At 32.8% G+C, this 21,258-nt stretch overlaps 1 protein-coding gene across 1 annotated transcript in view; it reads left to right on the top strand.

The window, feature by feature from the left end:
• The window catches only part of LOC148939046 (uncharacterized), a 49,437-nt gene that overhangs the window by 13,944 nt on the left and 14,235 nt on the right, over positions 1-21,258 (top strand). The window contains 4 exon segments of the mRNA XM_089107349.1: positions 6,304-6,467; positions 7,481-7,811; positions 16,351-17,667; positions 20,433-20,599. Of these exon segments, the coding sequence (XP_088963475.1) occupies positions 6,304-6,467; positions 7,481-7,811; positions 16,351-17,667; positions 20,433-20,599 (1,979 nt within the window).

Raw genomic sequence — 21,258 nt, forward strand, 5'->3', positions numbered from 1 at the left:
AATAACAACAAAATAGCAACTAAAACAAAAATCATTGATCAATTTACTGTCTTTAAATGAGCAACTGTGTATGCATGTATGTATGTATATGTATTTATATAATTTTTTTCTTGTAAACAGCTCCATATTATTGTTCTTTTGAAAATTGTACACCTGGGATTTTCTGGCCTGAAAAAATGATTTGAATAGGTCAAGAGTTTCAGAAAAGTCGTTTAGAGCCTTAATCTTGGAAAAATAATTGTGTGTGCAACATCACATTTATGTACACTTCAAGAGCAAAATTACATACTTTTCCCCTAGGGGTGGTCGTATTGTTGTTAGAATATAGGATGCACGCACAATTACACAAGATGACAAATTACTCTGAACAGCTAAAGAAAAAGGTATGGAAATAGAAACAGCAAAAATCACATTGAATTGCCAACGAAAATGTTGCACAACGAAATCCATGTAATGAAAAAAACAAGGAGAACTTGAATATGCCTCCTTTGATATTCCGATTGATTTAGTAAAAGCATTTCCTGATAAACTATCAAAACCTTTATCAAATATTTATACATACATACAGAAGAAATATACATAAAATGAAAATATTTTGGATTTCTATGGATTCCCACCAGTTTTCTTAACATCGATATTCTCTAAACTGTATAAGAGCTTCGCAGCAGATCAAACAGTTCGTGGTAACGAACTGTAAGTAAGGAGCGACCCAGCTTAATGGTAACCGAAACTCTAAAAACACGGAATTTTTTATACCAAAAGATACATCAAAAGAATCAAATTTTAATTCTGATTTCAAATATATACGTTTCATCAAGTTTAATCTAACCTATCAAAAGTTACGCGCCTGAGAAAATTTGGCTGATTTTTGAAAAAAGAGGGAAGACCCCCTAAAAGCTATAGAACCTTAATGAAAATCACACCATCATATTCAGCGTATCAGAGAACCCTATTATAGTGGTTTCAAGCTCCTATCTACAGAAATGTGGAATTTTCCATTTTTTGCCAGAAGAAAGATCACGGATGCGTGTTTATTTGTTTTTTTTTGTTTGTTTTTGTTTTCCAGGGGTGATCGTATCGACCCAGTGGTCCTAGAATATCGTGGGAGGGCTCATTGGAACGGAAATTAAAAGTTCTAGTGCCTTTTTTAAGCGATCAAAAAAAATGGAGGGCAACTAGGCCCCCTCCCACGCTCATTTTTTTCCCAAAGTCACCTGATCAGAATTTTGAGATAGCCATTTTGTTCAGCATGGTCGAAAATATTATAACTATGTCTTTTAGTATGACTTAATCCCTCGAGGGGCCCCCAGGGGGAGGGCTGAAAGTTATGAACTTTACCCAATGCTAACATATAGTATTGGTTATTGGGAAGTATACAGCCGTTTTCAGGGGGAATTTTTGCTAGGCGTGGGGGGGGGAGGTGGGGCGGGGGTTATATGGGAGGATATTTTCATGAAGGAAGTTGTCATTGGGGACGGGACAGGGCCATGAAGGGGGCGCCGGATTTACCATAATTATTTTGAAAAAAAAATCATAAATTAAATGTAAAAAAACAAGTTTTTCAACTGAAAGTAAGGAGCAACATCAAAACTTAAAACGAAAAAAAAAATATTAGCTATATGATTGGGTTCACCTTCTAGTCAATGCCTCTTTAAGCCAAAGATTTTTTAGTACTTTCATAAGAACTATTTATTCTAATTAACGGCCTTTGTGATTAAGGGATCATTTTTAAAGAATTGGAACAAAATTCGAACTTTAGCTTAAAGAGCAAGGTATTGACTAGGGGGCAAACCCTCTAATAGACGTCTTAAAAATATATGAATATAGAAGTTCGTTACGTAAGTTAATTCGTAAGTTACGTATATTTATTACTAATAAAAACGTTGGTAAATAAAATTCAACAAGTTTCGAGAAAGCCATTTAACCAAATAAAAGTAAAATTAATATGCAAATTTCTTTTTAATTATTCATGCAGGGTGAGCAAAAATCAACACCTGCATTAATTCAAAAACGTTCACAAATGAAATAAAAAAAACAAGTTTTTTTTAATTGAAAGTAAGGAACGACGTTAAAACTTAAAACAAACAGAAACTATTCCATATATGAAAGTGGCTGTCCCCCCCTCAACGTCTCACTGTTTACGCTGAAGTTTGACTATTTAACAGCTAAAATTATTCTAAACCTAAATATTGTGTTTTAACTGCTAATATTTTAGATTAACTTTAACGAAATTCACACCATCAGATGCAGGTTGTCAAAGAATAGTATAAAAGAAACTTTAAACTCCTATCTACAAAAATATGGAATTTTGCATTTTTAATTAACTAACGAAAATTACACCATCTAATTCAGCTTATCAGAGAACCCTATTAAAGAAGTTTCACGCTCCTATCTGCAAAAAGGTGGAAATTTGCATTTTTTGGTCGAAGAAAGATCACGATGCGTGCCCTCCAAAAAATGGAGGTCAACTAGGCCCCCTCCCACGCTCATTTTTTTCTCAGTCACCCAATTTAAATTTTGAGATAGCCATTTTGTTCAGCATAGTCGAAAATCTAATAAAAATGTCTTTTAGGATGAGTTAATCCCCCACAGTTCCCAGGGGAAGGGCTGCAATATATGAACTTTCCCCATTGCTTACAGCTTGTATTGGTTATTGTGACGTATACAGACCTTTTCAGGCCGGAATTTCTTCTGGTGAGAGGGGGGACTGGAGGAGGGGGGTACTCGGGAGAATCGTTCCGTGGAGGATTTTTATTTGGGGTAAGGGACATTTATATGAAGGGTGCGCCGGATTTCCAAGCATTATTTAAAAAACGATCAGAAATTAAATTTAAAAAAAAACAAAATTTTTCAACTGAAAGTAAGAAGCAACATTAGAACTTAAAACGAACAGAAATTATTACGTTTATGAGGGGGTTCTCCCCGAAGTCAATACCTCGCTCTTTACGCTACAGTTTTTTTTAGTGCTTTCAAAAGAGCTATCTAAAAAGTGTTTGAACTTATCATGTTTTATGTGGTCTGTCGTATTTGTAATATCCATGGCCCATGAGGCTTTTGTGAGAAATATATCTATATACAAGCCTGCCTTGTGCCGAGTGCCCAGACGAAGCACGGTTTTCTGGTATTATTATATTAAAGTAAATAAAAACACCATCTAAATTGGAAGATAAGAAAGTCCACCATGCAGTTGGCAAGCTCTTTTACCAGCCCGCACGGCTTTATCAGTTCTTCGAAAAAATAATTCTAACAAAAATTTCTGTAAATTTTGATAGGGCGGTAATGCCTATTTTTCATTGAAAGTAGGAAAGTAATAATTTTGGTCATAGATAAATGGTACAAAAAAACATCGCTGACAGACAAACACGCAAGGGAGGTTTTGAGCCCTCCCTTATTTTTTTTTCGATTTCCCCTGTCTTGCATCTAGCTCACCAATTCGCTCTGCTTTCTTTTTAAGTTGCCCCCCTTAAAAAAATAAAATAAAAATGACACGTATTATACAACTGTAGTAAAAATTAGTTTTCAAATAATTCATTTAAATAGTAAGTGTTCTTTATCTCTGTTTATCTGATTAGGTCCAATCTATCACGTATTTTCTTTTAATTGGAATTTCCACTTATTTGTGAGTAGGCCTAATTTTGCTGCCGTTTGGTATCGGTTGGCACTGTTTGTCCTTGGTGTTGGACAATGTGGTATGAGTATCGGCTAATTTAGCCGCATGTATGTACTGGCCTTAATAAATGAAATAGTCTTTTTTTTTACTTTTTTTGTTATTACTCAGCAAAAGTTTTCGATCATTCTAACGATTGCATTATTGTCTTATTTTCTCCACTTTTACTTTCCTTTTTGTCAAAATTTGACAATTAATTTTTATTTAAGCAAATAAAACGACTAGTGTCAAATACTTGAGTTTCAATTAGTATTTAATTATCACTTTTTTTTCTAATTTTATCTTCTTAAAGCATAAATCAGGAAATAAAAAATTAAATCGACTAGAAAATTTTATATCATAAACACGGCAAAAACTGAACTAAACGTTTCTGAGGCAAGTTGTAAGTCAAGTATATAATTTATGAAATTATTTTATTTATAGTATAATTTTTCATATTATTTTATATACAATTTACATATTTATAATATTAATAATAATTTTTTATATTTATTACACAATCTATGAAATAGGATTCATTGCTGTATTAACGTATAAAACATTATTAGTCTTTAATATAAGTTTATTTTTAATATTTTCATATTTAATATTTTGGCCTGTGTTGTGCTGAGGACTGTCTTTTGACATAGGGCTAAAATATTCATTTAGAGTTAAAATTCCACTATCTTGAAAAATAAAGAAGAAACTATTTTCCTATTGTTTCTAAGTGTGGTTCGTTGTTTGTGGATTCTCCAATCACCTACTGGGGAAAAAACCTAATTGTTTTTTGTGTTCGTCTAATGCGCTTTGACACAGATAAAGTTAAATGTAAGTTTTAGAATTGACTTATTCAATTTAGCTTCTTATTTAATGGCTAATGCGGAATAAAATTTCCTATATGAATGCTTAAATTATATACTAAAGTAGATCATTGTGAATATTGAAAAGTCAATATTCAACCAAATCTTTTGATACTAAAACTAAAAATACTAAAACTAATCTGCCGAACTGCCAATATATAGTTATTTTAGTATGGAATAAATTTAGTATGGAAAGAATAGGAATGATCGTTTTACTCTAAACCCAAAAATAATGTTTTGCCCAGAAATAATGGTGTTATAAAAGTTATTAATGTGCCATTGCAACCTGCCCTAGCAAGTATACTTTTTTTATTTTCCCTTGTCAAATAATCAATGCCGTTTTCAGGATTAAGTTTAGAGGAGGGAGGGGGTATGTTACAAAAAAAAATTAAGAATCACAACAAAAATTTTTTTATATGCTGTTTTGTTACGTTTTTACGAGTAGGACAGAAAATTTAAGGGGAGGGAGGAAGGGCATAAATGGGGGGGGGGGTTGCTTTAATTTATATATATATAAAAGTAGGTTCTTAAAAAAAAATATTTTAGTATATTTTTGTAATATATTCCGAACTGCCAATAATGTTGTTATTTTATTGTGGAATGACAAATCTGCCACGAAAATTCCTTTATAAAATCTGATCATGTTGTAAATGATTTTTTTTAGCATTTTTTTTTATTAATGCCTAAACTTTAGAGTATATCATTTTAGAACTAAAAAGTTAAAATTCAACCAAGTCTTTTGACATTTTGAAGAGTGTGAAGCTTTTAGGGGGGCAGTATCACATTTTTGTAAACGTTGAATTGTGAAATAAATCCGCAAAACCAATTAGTAGAATTTGAATATTTTTCTGTAAATCTGTCGATTCCCAGTTATAGGTTTACTTTCTTAAGTTGCTTGGTGCTGTATGTTCTTAGCTTTTTTTCTGATTTTTCGCCCACATTTTTATCTTTTTAATTTAGCGCCCGATTTTTACCAAAACTTTAGTCTTTTTTAAGCGTTGGTTACTTAGTCCTGTGCTTGTAACTGTGTATACAGAAGAAAGATCACGGATGTGTGTTTTTTTTTCAGGGGTAATCGTATCGACCCAGTGGTCCTAGAATGTCGCAATAGGGTTCATTATTACGTTAATTAAAATTTAAATTTATTTGTTAATTAAAAAAAAAAAAAAAAAATATAAACGATTTAAAAAAAAAACAGCATTTTGTTTCGAGCGGAATTTTGTTTTGATAATTTCCCTTTTTTTTGAATTTATAAAGTTAATTAAAGATAATTAAAGTAATTAATGCAATTAGAATTTAAAGTAATTAAGAATTTATGATTAGTCTTGCAACAGTAGGCATGCATCAAATACCATTGAAGTAAAGAGCAAATGCTCTTTACTTCAATTTAATCACATGTCTTTGCTCAAAAGGTGCAGAAGAAATGTTAAGAGCAGTGCAATAACAATTCTCGAAGACGTTGCAAGTGAAGAGCCCAGTAAAAAAAAATATTATGACCCTCAGTTTAGCGATTTGAACTGGGAGACCCACGTTTGTTATATTATTAAACAGGCTAGTGTATCTCTGTCTCGTTTTTTTAGCATTAGCAGAATCTTTCACTTTGGCAAGCAATTTATTGAACTATATTCCATACTTTTGCGCGACTAGGCAATTTTTTTTCTACGTATCAGAAACGACCATTAAGTACTTTCTTAGATTTTCTAAGCCACAGATTTGCATGTTTGATTATATATATATTTAATTACACAATTTTACGTGTTATCTGTATATGTCTTGTAATTTTATTTATTTAATAAGTGGTACTCATTGATATTGTCGAAGATGAAGTCGAAGATGAACTCAACGATAGAAAATTATCAGTTACATTTAGAATCCAAGGAAAAGGAATGGAGCCGAGCTCCGACGTATCTTCTGATCGTAATCTCTCGGAAGATTCACGAGGGGACGTGGACATGTCTGCTGTAAGTAAACTAGCTTCATTTCAGTGCATTTTTCGAGTAGATACAGTTTTGCGCTTCTTTTTGCTCTATTTTGAAAACTTTAGCCCATTATTATTGTGCTGGGGGACGGGAGAGGGAGTTTGTTTAAAGTAGACAGGTGTCCACTTGTGCTGCATACATGTGCAGAGCGGATAGTAGTTAAAAAAAATAGTAATTTTAACATTATCTCTCCCCCTCTCTCTTTCTCTCGCTCTCTTTCTATCTCTCTCTCTCTCTCTCTCTCTTCCACTCCCCCTCGCCCTTCCCATCTCTCCAGCTCTATCTCGCTCTCTAGCGCCCTCTCCCTATCTCTCTCTCTCTCAGTCTCTCTCTTTTTCTTTTTGTTTATTTTAATATGTGTTTAATTAAAATATTGCTTTCTTAGTTTGATTTAGGGGTCCTGGCCATTTTAATACGGAAAATATGATGAGCTTTTGACTCTTTTTTTTTTTAAATTAAAACTAATTATTAAATTTAATTAAAAATTAATATCTAGGGTAATTTTGTTACAACTTAATACATATTATCGACAGTTATAATTAAACATGTTTAATTTATATGTGGCTGCTAAATGTTGAAGGTAGGGGAATTTTCCGTAGAGGGGGGGGGGGAATTTTCGATCATTTTTTTCCCCTTTCGGATCATCAAGTGATTATGTATGAAATGCGTATCAATGGAGATTTTTCGCCGGATAAAAACATGGTTTGGTTACAAAAATAAAGTTAACACGCGACTCTAAAACTTGGAACTAGTAGAAATAATGCTATATGAGAGTGGGTGCCTCCTCCGTGAACCCCAGCTCTTCAGGGTAAAGTTTGACCAATCTTTTTTTGAAAGCATTCTACAATGCAATAAGTAGAGCCAGTTGCGAAAGCAAAGTGTGCCATCTTTCAAGTACCGTTTATGAATACTGAAACGTGGGTGTACCAAGAAAATATATTAAACTAGCCCTTAAAATGGTCTCTGAACATAGTCATACTTATTGTTTCTTATAGCCACACATGGTCGAGATTCTGGCAGACATCTTGCATTTTTTGGAGGGTGATGATGCACCTTTGGCCACCGGCAGTGGATTCCGGCCACCGGCAGACATCTTTTTCGATGAAATGACGCCTACTCCAACAGAAATCGAAGAAAATGGAACGACATGTGCTTTAGCTCCTTATACTGGCAATTCAAGTGACGCGTGGATTCAAGGTCGAGTTTCGGTTATCGTCGGACCCCAATTGGCTCCAAATCCAGATGAAAGCCTGGGAGAAGCCAGTAAGTGTAATTTAGAACCATTCTTGAGCAGTTATAATTCTGCAGTTCCTGTTGCCAATAAAGGTTAGAACAATTTCTGCCAAATGTTCCATACAACGAGTAAACTTAAATCTACGGCTTATTTTATGAAGAACAGCTAAATGATATGTGAGTTCTTGTCCAAAAACTTTGATGTACATTCTGTTTAAATGTCGGATGACAGGCTTAAAAAATTTGCGTTGTATACTCTCTTGTGAGGATTTACAGCTGATGTCGAGCTCTTTAAAATCAATATCTCCTGGACTTACTGTGGCAGTAGGTAGATTTATTTAAAATATTTGTAATATATGTCAATGAAAGCAAAAAAAAGTTTTTGCTGTTTAGCACAGAATTTTGCAAAGTTGGACAATTTGCATACAAATTAGATATGATATTTTCTTGTAAAAAAATTGACTTGGTGTCTGATAGGGGATTTGCTGTAAATACAGTATAGTCACTTATTTCATCTAGTTTTCTTCTGATAAACTAAAATTTCAAATCGAGATAGTTAAAGATGTTCTTGATCCTCTTCTTCAATGTAAGACTCCTTTAGGATATTCCTAATCAATTCTGATACAAGAAGAGTTATTTAGTACTTTTTTTTAGTTATTTTAGTTATATTTAGTTATTTTTAGTTATTTAGTTAGTTATTTAGCAAAACTACACCAAAATACTACAAAAATATCTGACAATAGCAACAATATAGCAACTGATAATATGATTAATAACAACAAAATAGCAACTAAAACAAAATCATTGATCTATTTACTCTCTTTAAACGAGCAACTGTGTATGCATGTATGTATGTATATGTATTTATAATTTTTTTCTTGTAAACAGCTCCATATTATTGTTCTTTTGAAAATTGTATACCTGGGATTTTCTGGCCTGAAAAAATGATTTGAATAGGTCACGAGTTTCAGAAAAGTCGTTTAGAGCCTTAATCTTGGAAAAATAATTGTGTGTGCAACATCACATTTATGTACGCTTCAAGAGCAAAATTACATACTTTTCCACTAGGGGTGGTCGTATTGTTGTTAGAATCTAGGATGCACGCACAATTACACAAGAGGACAAATTACTCTGAACAGCTAAAGAAAAAGGTATGAAAATAGAAACAGCAAAAATCACATTGAATTGCAAACGAAAATGTTGCACAACGAAATCCATGGAATGAAAAAAACAAGGAGAACTTGAATATGCCTCCTTTGATATTCCGATTGATTTAGTAAAAGCATTTCCTGATAAACTATCAAAACCTTTATCAAATATTTATACATACATACAGAAGAAATATACATAAAATGAAAATATTTTGGATTTCTATGGATTCCCACCAGTTTTCTTAACATCGATATTCTCTAAACTGTATAAGAGCTTCGCAGCAGATCAAACAGTTCGTGGTAACGAACTGTAAGTAAGGAGCGACCCAGCTTAATGGTAACCGAAACTCTAAAAAACGGAATTTTTATACCAAAAGATACATCAAAAGAATCAAATTTTAATTCTGATTTCAAATATATACGTTTCATCAAGTTTAATCTAACCTATCAAAAGTTACGCGCCTGAGAAAATTTGGCTGATTTTTGAAAAAAGGGGAAGACCCTCTAAAAGCTATAGAACCTTAATGAAAATCACACCATCATATTCAGCGTATCAGAGAACCCTACTGTAGAGGTTTCAAGCTCCTATCTACAAAAATGTGGAATTTTCCATTTTTTGCCAGAAGAAAGATCACGGAAGCGTGTTTATTTGTTTTTTTTGTGTGTTTTTGTTTTCCAGGGGTGATCGTATCGACCCAGGGGTCCTAGAATATCGTGGGAGGGCTCATTGGAACTGCAATTAAAAGTTCTAGTGCCTTTTTTGAGCGACCAAAAAAAATGGAGGGCAACTAGGCCCCCTCCCACGCTCATTTTTTTCCCAAAGTTGATCAGAATTTTGCGATAGCCATTGTGTTCAGCATGGTCGAAAATATTATAACTATGTCTTTTAGTATGACTTAATCCCTCGAGGGGCCCCCAGGGGGAGGGCTGAAAGTTATGAACTTTACCCAATGTTAACATATAGTATTGGTTATTGGGAAGTATACAGACGTTTTCAGGGGGAATTTTTTCTGGTAGTGGGGGGTGGGGTAGGTCGGGGGTTATATGGGAGGATATTTACACGACAGAAGGTTTCGGGGGGGAAGGGACATTGCCATGAAGGGGGCGCCAGATTTACCATCATTATTTCATAAAAAAATCAGAAATTAAATGTAAAAAAATAAGTTTTTCAACTGAAAGTAAGGAGCAACATCAAAACTTAAAACGAAAAAAAAATATTAGCTATATGATTGGGTTCACCTTCTAGTCAATGCCTCTTTAAGCCAAAGATTGTTTAGTACTTTCATAAGAGCTATTTATTCTAATTAACGGCCTTTGTGATTAACGGATCATTTTTAAAGAATTGGACCAAAGTTTGAACTTTAGAGTAAAGAACAAGGTATTGACTAGGGGGAAAACCCTCTAATAGACGTAATAAAAATATATGAATATAGAAGTTCGTTACGTAAGTTAATTCGTAATTTACGTATATTTATTACTAATAAAACGTTCGTAGATAAAATTCAACAAGTTTCGAGAAAGCCATTTAACCAAATAAAAGTAAAATTAACATGCAAATTTCGTTTTAATTATTCATGCACGATGAGCAAAAATCAGCACCTGCATTAATTAAAAAAACATTCACAAATGAAATAAAAAAAACAAGTTTTTTTTAACTGAAATTAAGGAATGATGTTAAAACTTAAAATGAACAGAAATTATTCCGTATTTGAAAGGGGATGTCCACTCCTCAACGCCTCGCTCTTTACTCTAAAGTTTGACTTTCTCACAACTCAATTTTTTTTTAACAATAAAATTTTGTTTTAATTGCAAATTTTTTAATTAACTTTAACGAAATTCACACCATCAGATTCAGCTTATCAACGAACAGTATTAAAGAAGCTTCAAACTCCTATCTACAAAAATGTTGAATTTTGTATTTTTAAATAACTCAAACGAAAATTACATCATCTCATTCAGCTTATCAGAGAACCCTATGAAAGAAATTTCACGCTCCTATTTGAAAAATAGTAGAAATTTGGCTTTTTTGTTCTAAGAAAGATCACGATTCGTACCATCCAAAAAAAGAAGCGCAACTAGCCCCCCTCCCACTCTCATTTTTTTCTCAGTCAACTACTTAAAATTTTTAGATTGCCATTTTGTTCAGCATAGTTGAAAATCTAATAAATATGTCTTTTAGGATGAGTTAATCCCCCACAGTTCCCAGGGGAAGGGCTGCAAGATATGAACTTTCCCCATTGCTTACATATTGTATTGGTTATTGGGAAGTATACAGACATTTTCAGGAAGGAATTTTTTCTGGTGGGAGGGGGGACTGGAGGAGGGGGTTACTCGGGAGAATCTTTCCGTGGAGGATTTTTCTTTGGGGTAAGGGACATTTCTATGAAGGGTGCGCCGGATTTCCAAGCATTATTTAAATACGATCAGAAATTAAATTAAAAAAAACAAAATTTTTCAATTGAAAGTAAGAAGCAACATTAGAACTTAAAACGAACAGAAATTATTACGTATATGAGGGGGTTCTCCCCGAAGTCAATACATCTCTCGGTAAGCTACAGTTTTTTTTATTGATTTAAAAAGAGCTATCTATTCTAATTAAACGGACTGTGTGATTCATGGGTTTGTGAATAAAATTTTTTTTTAGCTTTTAACATAAAGAGCGTGTTATTGAATACGGGGAGACCCCCCTCATACATATACGTAAAAAAAAGCGATGCGGCTCAATAGTAATCGAAACTTTTAAAAACGGAATTTTGATGCCAATAAATGTATCAAAAGATTGGGCTTATAATGCTGATTCTAAATATATAAATTTTATTAAGTTTAGTATTACTCATCAAAGGCTACGATCCTGAGAAAATTTACCTGATTTTTTAAAGAGGGAGGAAAGATCCTCTACAAGTGAACGAATTTGAATGAAAATCCCATCGTCAGATTCAGCGTATCAGAAAACCCTATTACATAGGTTTCAAGCTCATATCTGCAAAAATCTGCAACTATATCTGCAACGTATTTTTTGCCAGAAGAAAAATATACGAATATAGAAGTTCGTTGCGCAAGTTAATTTGTAAATTACGTCAGAACCAAATTTAGAGACAGCCATTTAGAAAAAGAAAAGTAAAATTTTCTTGCAAATTTTGTTTCCTTATTCAAAGACGGTGAGCAAAAATAAAAGCTACATTAACTAAAAAACGATCAGAAATTAAATTAAAAAAAACAGGTTTTTTAAACTGAAAGTAAGGAGCGGCAGTAAAACGTAAAACGAACAGAAATTATTCCGTATATGAAAGGTGCTGTCCCCGCCCCAACGCCGCGCCCTTTACGCGAAAGTTTAACTCTGTCTCACAACTTTATTTTTTAAAACAATAAAAAACTTTAGCGCAAAGAGCGAGGCGTTGGGGAGGGGACAGCCCCTTTCATATACGGAATAATTTCTGTTCGTTTAAAGTTTTAATGTCGCTCCTTACTTTCAGTTTAAAAAACGTGTTTTTTTTTATTTAATTGACTTCAAGAGACGATCCTTGAACTTATAGATGAACAACAATTCGGAAACAAGAAAGGTTATCAACTAAAATTGTCACCCTGGGATTTTTTGGCCTGAAAAATGATTTAAATAGGTCACGAGTTTCAGAAAAGTCGTTTAGAGCCTTTATTTTAGAAATATAATTATGTGTGTAACGTCACATTTATATACACTTCAAGAGCAAAGTTATATATTTTCCCCAGGGATGGTCGTATTGTTTTTAGAATCTAGGGTGCATGCAAAATTACACAAGAGAACAAATTACTCTGAACATCTAAAGAAAAAAGCATGAGAATAGAAACAGCAAAAATCACAGTGAATTGCAAACGAAAATGTTGCACAACCAAATCATTACATGGAATGAAAAAAACATGTTAGTTTAGCGTGTGTGATTCTGTGAACGATAAATAGGAAGGAGGAACCGAGGAATTAAAATCATGCCAGAATTACTCAATCCAATTGAAATTTCTGATTTTTCACTCTAGAATGAAGAAGTGTTATTTTAGCATCTCCAAAGATACATAGGAGGGAGGGAATGAATTCACGCCTAAATTTCTTAACCACTCTGGAATTAAATAAAGTAATTTTCACGTCGGTTTAGGATGAACAGCAAAAGGGAATTGAATTTATGCCAGAAAAAAATATATGAGTAGCGTCACATTTATATTCATTCAAAGAGCAAAAAGTAAATTCCCCCCCCCCCCGGGGGGTGTAGAGTTTTTATTAAATATTAAGAAAATACCAATATAAAATATTATAATTGACTCCGAACAGCTTAAGAAAAAGATTTGAAACAACGAACAGCGAAAATCACATTGAATTGCAAGAGAAAATGTTGCTCAACGAAATCTGCGGCTAGAAGACAAATCAAAATTACAATGGAATGAAGGAACATGTTAGTTTAGCGTATTTGAGTCTCTGAAGGATAAACAGGTAGGAGGAATTGATTTTTAGTATCTATGACACGTGCAAAGTTACACAAGATGACAAATGACTCTGAAAAGCTTAAGAAAAAGGGACGGAACAAGAAGCAGCAAAAATCATATTGAATTGTAAACGAAAGTGTGAATTAAAACTAAAGAATAACACGATAATTATAGTATTGCATAATTGAGATATAACAGAATTACAATGGAATAAGGAACATGTCATTTTAGCCTCTGTAAAGGACAAACAGGAAGGAGGAATTGAATTTTCGCAAGAATTTCTTAATTCAACTGGAATTACTGATTTGCCACTCTGTGACTTGAAACTAAAAAGATGTTTCATTTATTTGACATTGGACCCTGCGTGTTTGTTCATTATTTAAAAAAAACCCAAATTAAAAAAAAAATAACACGACTGGGGAAAAGCTGGGATTTTTTTTTATCTGTATCGCCATTTGAAATTGGACATGATTTTGAGTGAATACGAATAGCTAACGAAAAAGGCATGGAAAATTGTCTGAGGTAATGATACACGAAAATAAAGCGCAGCGAGATCTACGGCTAAAAGACATGAGACAACAGGAATTGGGTCAAATCCCAAATGAAAATAGCGGATAAAGAAATAAGCAGTTATAATAAAAGCGCCAGAGATGATCATACTGAATCGTAAATGAAATCTGCAGTTAGAAGAGAGGCAACAGTAAGAATCACAACAAGTCCCAGGAGAAAACAAATCCTATAAAATGGACGATTCTTTGATGCATTAACAGGAATGAGGAATTGAATTCACGAAAGAATTTAATTCAGATGAAATTGCTGATTTGAGACCTCATGACTTAAAACTAAAGAATAACGCGATGATCATGCTAATGTATAATTAGAGAATCAAATATATACAAGCCTACCATGTGCCCAGTGCCGGGGCCCTGACGAAGCATGGGCTTCTGGTATTATTATATAAACAATAAATAAAACACATTCTAAATTTGAAGATAAGAAAGTCGCCATGCAGTTGGCAAACTCTTTAACCAGCCCGTTCAGTTTTATCACTTCTTCGAAAAAATAATTCTAAAAAAAAATGTCTAAAAAAGAAATTAAAGAAATCTAAAAAAATAATTCGAAAAAAATTAAAATTTGGGAAATTTTGTGAGTGTGAGGATGAGACATAGGAAGGGTTTTCTATCGTAGTGTTATTTTAAAAAGTGTTTGAACTTATCATGTTTTTATGCGGTCTGTCGTATTTGTAATATCCATGGCCCATGAGGCTTTTGTGAGAAATATATCTATATACAAGCCTGCCTTGTGCCGAGTGCCCAGACGAAGCACGGTTTTCTGGTATTATTATATTAAAGTAAATAAAAACACCATCTAAATTGGAAGATAAGAAAGTCCACCATGCAGTTTGCAAACTCTTTGACCAACCCGCACGGCTTTATCAGTTCTTCGAAAAAATAATTCTAACAAAAATTTCTGTAAATTTTGATAGGGCGGTAATGCCTATTTTTCATTGAAAGTAGGAAAGTAATAATTTTGGTCATAGATAAATGGTACAAAAAAACATCGCTGACAGACAAACACGCAAGGGAGGTTTTGAGCCCTCCCTTATTTTTTTTTTTCGATTTCCCCTGTCTTGCATCTAGCTCACCAATTCGCTCTGCTTTCTTTTTAAATTGCCCCCCTTAAAAAAATAAAATAAAAATGACACGTATTATACAACTGTAGTAAAAAATTAGTTTTCAAATAATTCATTTAAATAGTAAGTGTTCTTTATCTCTGTGTATCTGATTAGGTCCAATCTCTCACGTATTTTCTTTTAATTGGAATTTCCACTTATTTGTGAGTAGGCCTAATTTTGCTGCCGTTTGGTATCGGTTGGCACTGTTTGTCCTTGGTGTTGGACAATGTGGTATGAGTATCGGCTAATTTAGCCGCATTTATGTACTGGCCTTAATAAATGAAATAGTCTTTTTTTTACTTTTTTTGTTCTTACTAAGCAAAAGTTTGCGATCATTCTAACGATTGCTTTTTTTTCTTCTTTTCTCCACTTTTACTTTCCTTTTTTAAAAAATTTTAAAATTGATTTTTAATTAAGAAAACAAAACGACTAGTGTCAAATACTTGAGTTTCAAGTAGTATTTAATTATCACTTTTTTTTCTAATTTTATCTTATTAAAGCATAAATAAGTAAATGAAAAATTAAATCGACTTAAAAATTTTATATCATAAACACGGCAAAAACTGAACTAAACGTTTCTGAGGCAATTTGTAAGTCAAGTATATAATTTATGAAATTATTTTATTTATAATATAATTTTTCATATTATTTTATATACAATTTACACATTTATAATATTAATAATAATTTTTTATATTTATTACACAATCTATGAAATAAGATTCATTGCTGTATTAACGTATAAAACATTATTAGTCTTTAATATAAGTTTATTTTTAATATTTTCATATTTAATATTTTGGCCTGTGTTGTGCTGAGGACTGTCTTTTGACATTGGGCTAAAATATTCATTTAGAGTTAAAATTCCACTATCTTGAAAAATAAAGAAGAAACCTCTTCTCTTGGTATTTTGCCTCAAGACAAACAATATCAGCATCATTCTGATCACGAAGACTTTTTAGTTGGCAGTTCTGCCAAAGAAGTCAAAGTGGCAGAAAATGAAGACAATCATTCCAGTAAACGACAAAAATATGGGACATGTTCTAGTAGTCCTGACGTGCAGTTGAAAATACAGAGGTCAAAGTTTAACGAGACCTATAAATTTGACACTGACAAAATCCGAATAAAATGGGATCAACAAATTTATCCTGAGGAATTTGATATGCCCCTGGCTTCTGAACAGAAGAAAAGGAAAATAGAAATAAGGAAAATTCACGTTTCTGAAAATAGTACTGAAAAATATCGTGACAGGCCTACGGAGACAGCCGTCAATAGCAGTAATAGCAGCCGTCATCAAGGCCAGTATCCATCGTTTGACTCGGTTCACTCTTTTGCTACAAATAAATCAAATTCACAAAAAGTGGAAATTCGAAATTTATACCCACAAACAATGAAAAGTTGTATCCTTCAAAGCGAAAAGCAGGAGTGCAGCAAAACGAAGAGAAACGAAATGAAGCCCATGGCTATTCATCACCACAGTCTAGAAGGAGTAGTAGAAATAGAAACAGCAATAGCAGACTTCGTCAAGGCCAGTATCCATCGTTTGACTCAGTTCACTCTCCTGCTACAAATAAATCAAAATTGAAAAAAAGTGAAAATTTGAAACTTATGCCCACAAACAACGAAAAGATGCATCCTTCAAAGCGAAAAGCAGGATTGCAGCACAACGAAAAGAAACGAAATGAAGCCCTTGGCTATTCATCACCACCGTCTAGAAGGAGTCTTAGAAATAGTAAAAGCAATATCAGCCTTCATCAAGGCCAGTATCCATCGTGTGTCTCAGTTCACTCTTTTGCTACAAATAAATCAACTTCGAAAAAATGTGAAAATTTGAAAATTATTCACATAGACAACGAAAAGTTGAATTCTTCAAAGCGAAAAGCAGGAGTGCAGCACAACGAAGAGAAACGAAATGAAGCCCATGGCTATTCATCACCACCGTCTAGAAGCAGTTGTAGATATTTCTATCGTTCTAGCAGTTGTAGTCAGACTCCATCGTTTGACTCAGTTCACTCTCCTGCCACAAATAAATCAAATTCTCAACAATCTGAAAATTTTATATTTATTCCCATCAAAAACGAAAAGCTGCATCCTTAAAAGCTAAAATCAGGAGTGCAGCACCACGAAAAGAAACGAACTGAAGCCCATGGCCATTCAACACCACCGTCTAGGACTAGTAGTAGAAATAGTAACTGCAATAGCAGCATTCATCAAGGACAGTATCCATTGTTTGACTCAGTTCACTCTCCTGCTAAAAATAAATCAAATTCGCAAAAAAGTGAAAATTTGAAATTTATGCCCACAAACAATGAAAAATTGTATCTTTCAAAGCGAAAGGCATTGCAACACACCGAAGAGAAACGAAAGGAAGCCCTTGGCTATTCATCACCACCGTCTAGAAGTAGTATTAGAAATAGTAACAGCAATAGCAGCCTTCATCAAGGCCAGTATCCATCGTTTGACTCAGTTCACTCTTTTGCTACAAATAAATCAACTTCGAAAAAAGGTGAAAATTTGAAATTAACGCCCATAAACAACGAACAGCTGCATCCTTCAAAGCGAAAAGCAGGAGTGCATCACACCGAATAGAAACGAGATGAAGCCCATGGCTATTCATCACCACCGTCTAGAAGCAGTTGTAGAAATAGTAACAGCAATATTAGTCTTCATCAAGGCCAGTATCCATCGTTTGACTCAGTTCACTCTCCTGCTACAAATAAATCAAATTCGCATGTTAACGCATTCTAACGATTGCATTTTTTTCTTCTTTTCTCCACTTTTACTTTCCTTTTTGTCAAAATTTGACAATTACTTTTTAATTAAGCAAATATAACGACTAGTTTAAAATAATTGATTTTCAATTAGTATTTAATTATCAATTTTATTTCTAATTTTATCTTCTTAAAGCATAAATCAGGAAATAAAAAATTAAATCGACTAGAAAATTTTATATCATAAACACGGCAAAAACTGAACTAAACGTTTCTGAGGCAATTTGTAAGTCAAGTATATAATTTATGAAATTATTTTATTTATAGTATGATTTTTCATATTATTTTGTGTACAATTTACACATTTATAATATTAATAATAATTTTTTATATTTATTACACAATCTATGAAATAGGATTCATTGCTGTATTAACGTATAAAACATTATTAGTCTTTAATATAAGTTTATTTTTAATATTTTCATATTTAATATTTTGGCCTGTGTTGTGCTGAGGACTGTCTTTTGACATAGGGCTAAAATATTCATTTAGAGTTAAAATTCCACTATCTTGAAAAATAAAGAAGAAACTATTTCACTATTGTTTCTAAGTGTGGTTCGTTGTTTGTTGATTCTACAATTACCTACTGGTGAAAAAACTTAATTGTTTTTGTGTTCGTCTAATGCGCTTTGACACAGATAAAATTAAATGTAAGTTTTAGAATTGACTTATTCAATTTAGCTTCTTATTTAATGGCTAATGGGGAATGAAATTTCCTATATGAATGCTTAACTTATATCCTAAAGTATATCCTTGTGAATATTGAAAAGTCAAGATTCAACCAAATCTTTTAATACTAAAACTAAAAATACTAAAACTAATCTGCCGAACTGCCAATATATAGTTATTTTAGTATGGAATAAATATAGTATGGAAAGAATAGGAATGATCGTTTTACTCTAAACCCAAAAATAATGTTTTGCCCAGAAATAATTGTGTTATAAAAGTTATTAATGTGCCATTGCAACCTGCCCTAGCAAGTATACTTTTTTTATTTTCCCTTGTCAAATAATCAATGCCGTTTTCAGGATTAAGTTTAGAGGAGGGAGGGGGTATGTTACAAAAAAAAATTAAGAATCACAACAAAAAATTTTTTTTATGCTGTTTTGTTACGTTTTTACGAGTAGGACAGAAATTTTAAGGGGAGGGAGGAAGGGCATAAATGGGGGGGGGGGGGTTGCTTTAATTTATATATATATATAAAAGTAGGTTCTTAAAAACAAATATTTGAGTATGTTTTTGTAATATCTTCCGAACTGCCAATAATGTTGTTATTTTATTGTGAAATGACAAATCTGCCACGAAAATTCCTTTATTAAATCTGATCATGTTGTAAATGATTTTTTTTAGCATTTTTTTTTATTAATGCCTAAACTTTAGAGTATATCCTTGTAGAACTAAAAAGTTAAAATTAAACCAAGTATTTTGACATTTTGAAGAGTGTGAAGCTTTTAGGGGGGCAGTATCACATTTTTGTAAACGTTGAATTGTGAAATAAATCCGCAAAACCAATTAGTCGAATTTGAATATTTGTCTGTAAATCTGTCGATTCCCAGTTATAGGTTTGCTTTCTTAAGTTGCTTGGTGCTGTATGTTCTTAGCTTTTTTTCTGATTTTTCGCCCACATTTTTATCTTTTTAATTTAGCGCCCGATTTTTACCAAAACTGCAAGAGCAAATGTGGATTTTTTTTCATTGAAAATTGTATCCTGATTCCTGATTATTTGCCACATCCTAATTAGTTGCTAAAGTGTAAAAAATCAGTAATTTGCCACAATGTAAAAAACTCATTTTTTATTATCAATATCCTTGGTACTTTAAAGTTTCGTTTTTTTATATCTGATATTTTTATACCAATATTAGTATTTTTTAGTCGGTTGTTTATTATTCCTGTGCTTGTAACTGTGTATAAATAAGAAAGATAACGGATGTGTGTTTTTTTTTTCATGGGTAATCGTATCGACCCAGTCGTTCTAGAACGTCGCAATAGGTTTCATTATAACGAAAATTAAAAGTTAAATGTATTTGTTAATTAAAAAAAAAAAAAAATATAATCGGTTTAACCAAAAAACGGCATTTTGTTTTGCACGGAATTTAGTTTTGCTAATTTCCCTTGTTTTTAAATTTATAAAGTTAATTAAAGATAATTAAAGTAATTAATGCAATTAGAATTTAAAGTAATTAAGAATTTATGATTAGTCTTGCAACAGTAGGCATGCATCAAATACCATTGAAGTAAAGAGCAAATGCTCTTTACTTCAATTTAATCACATGTCTTTGCTCAAAAGGTGCAGAAGAAATGTTAAGAGCAGTGCAATAACAATTCTCGAAGACGTTGCAAGTGAAGAGCCCAGTAAAAAAAAATATTATGACCCTCAGTTTAGCGATTTGAACTGGGAGACCCACGTTTGTTATATTATTAAACAGGCTAGTGTATCTCTGTCTCGTTTTTTTAGCATTAGCAGAATCTTTCACTTTGGCAAGCAATTTATTGAACTATATTCCATACTTTTGCGCGACTAGGCAATTTTTTTTCTACGTATCATAAACGACTATGTAAGTACTTTATTAGATTTTCTGAGCCACAGATATGCATGTTTGATTATATGTATTTAATTACATAATTTTACGTGTTATCTGTATATGTCATTTAAATTTATTTATTTTAGACGTGGAAATCATTGATCTTGCCGAAGATGAAGTCGAAGATGAACTCAGCGATAGAAATTTATCAGTTCCATTTAGAAGCCCAGGACATGGAGTGGAGCCAAGCTCCGACGTATCTTCTGATCGTAATCTCTCGGAAGATTCACGAGGGGACGTGGACATGTCTGCTGTAAGTAAACTAGCTTCGTTTCAGTGCATTTTTCGAGTAGATACAGTTTTGCGCTTCTTTTTGCTCTATTTTGAAAACTTTAGCCAAGTCTTATTGTGCTGGGGGACGGGAGAGGGAGTTTGTTTAAAGTAGACAGGTGTCCACTTGTGCTGCATACATGTGCAGAGCGGATAGTAGTTAAAAAAAATAGTAATTTTAACATTATCTCTCCCCCTCTCTCTTTCTCTCACTCTCTCTTTCTCTCTCTCTCCCTCACGCTCTCTCTTCCTCCCTCTCTCTCTCTCCCTCTCTCTCTCTCTCTCTCTCTCTCTCTCTTTTTGTTTTTGTAATATTTTTTTACTTAAACTATTGCTTGCTTATTTTGATTTAGGGGTCCTGTCCATTTTAATACGGAAAATATGATGAGATTTTGACTCTTTTTTTTTACTTAAAAATAATTAATAAATTTTATTAAAAATTAATATATAGGGTAATTTTTTTACAAAATAATACATATTATATACCGTTATAGGTAAACATGTTTAATTTCTATGGGGAGGCTAAATGTTGAAGGTAGGGGACTTTTCAGTAGAGGGTGGGGGGAAATGTTCGATCATTTTTTTTCCCCCTTGCGGATCATAAAGTGATTATGTTTGAAATTCGTATCAATGGAGATTTTT

Source organism: Artemia sp. Qi Xiang Cuo, unplaced genomic scaffold, assembly GCF_049724085.1.
Source record: "Artemia sp. Qi Xiang Cuo unplaced genomic scaffold, ASM4972408v1 HiC_scaffold_22, whole genome shotgun sequence".
In the NCBI taxonomy this organism is placed as follows: Eukaryota; Metazoa; Arthropoda; class Branchiopoda; order Anostraca; family Artemiidae; genus Artemia; species Artemia sp. Qi Xiang Cuo.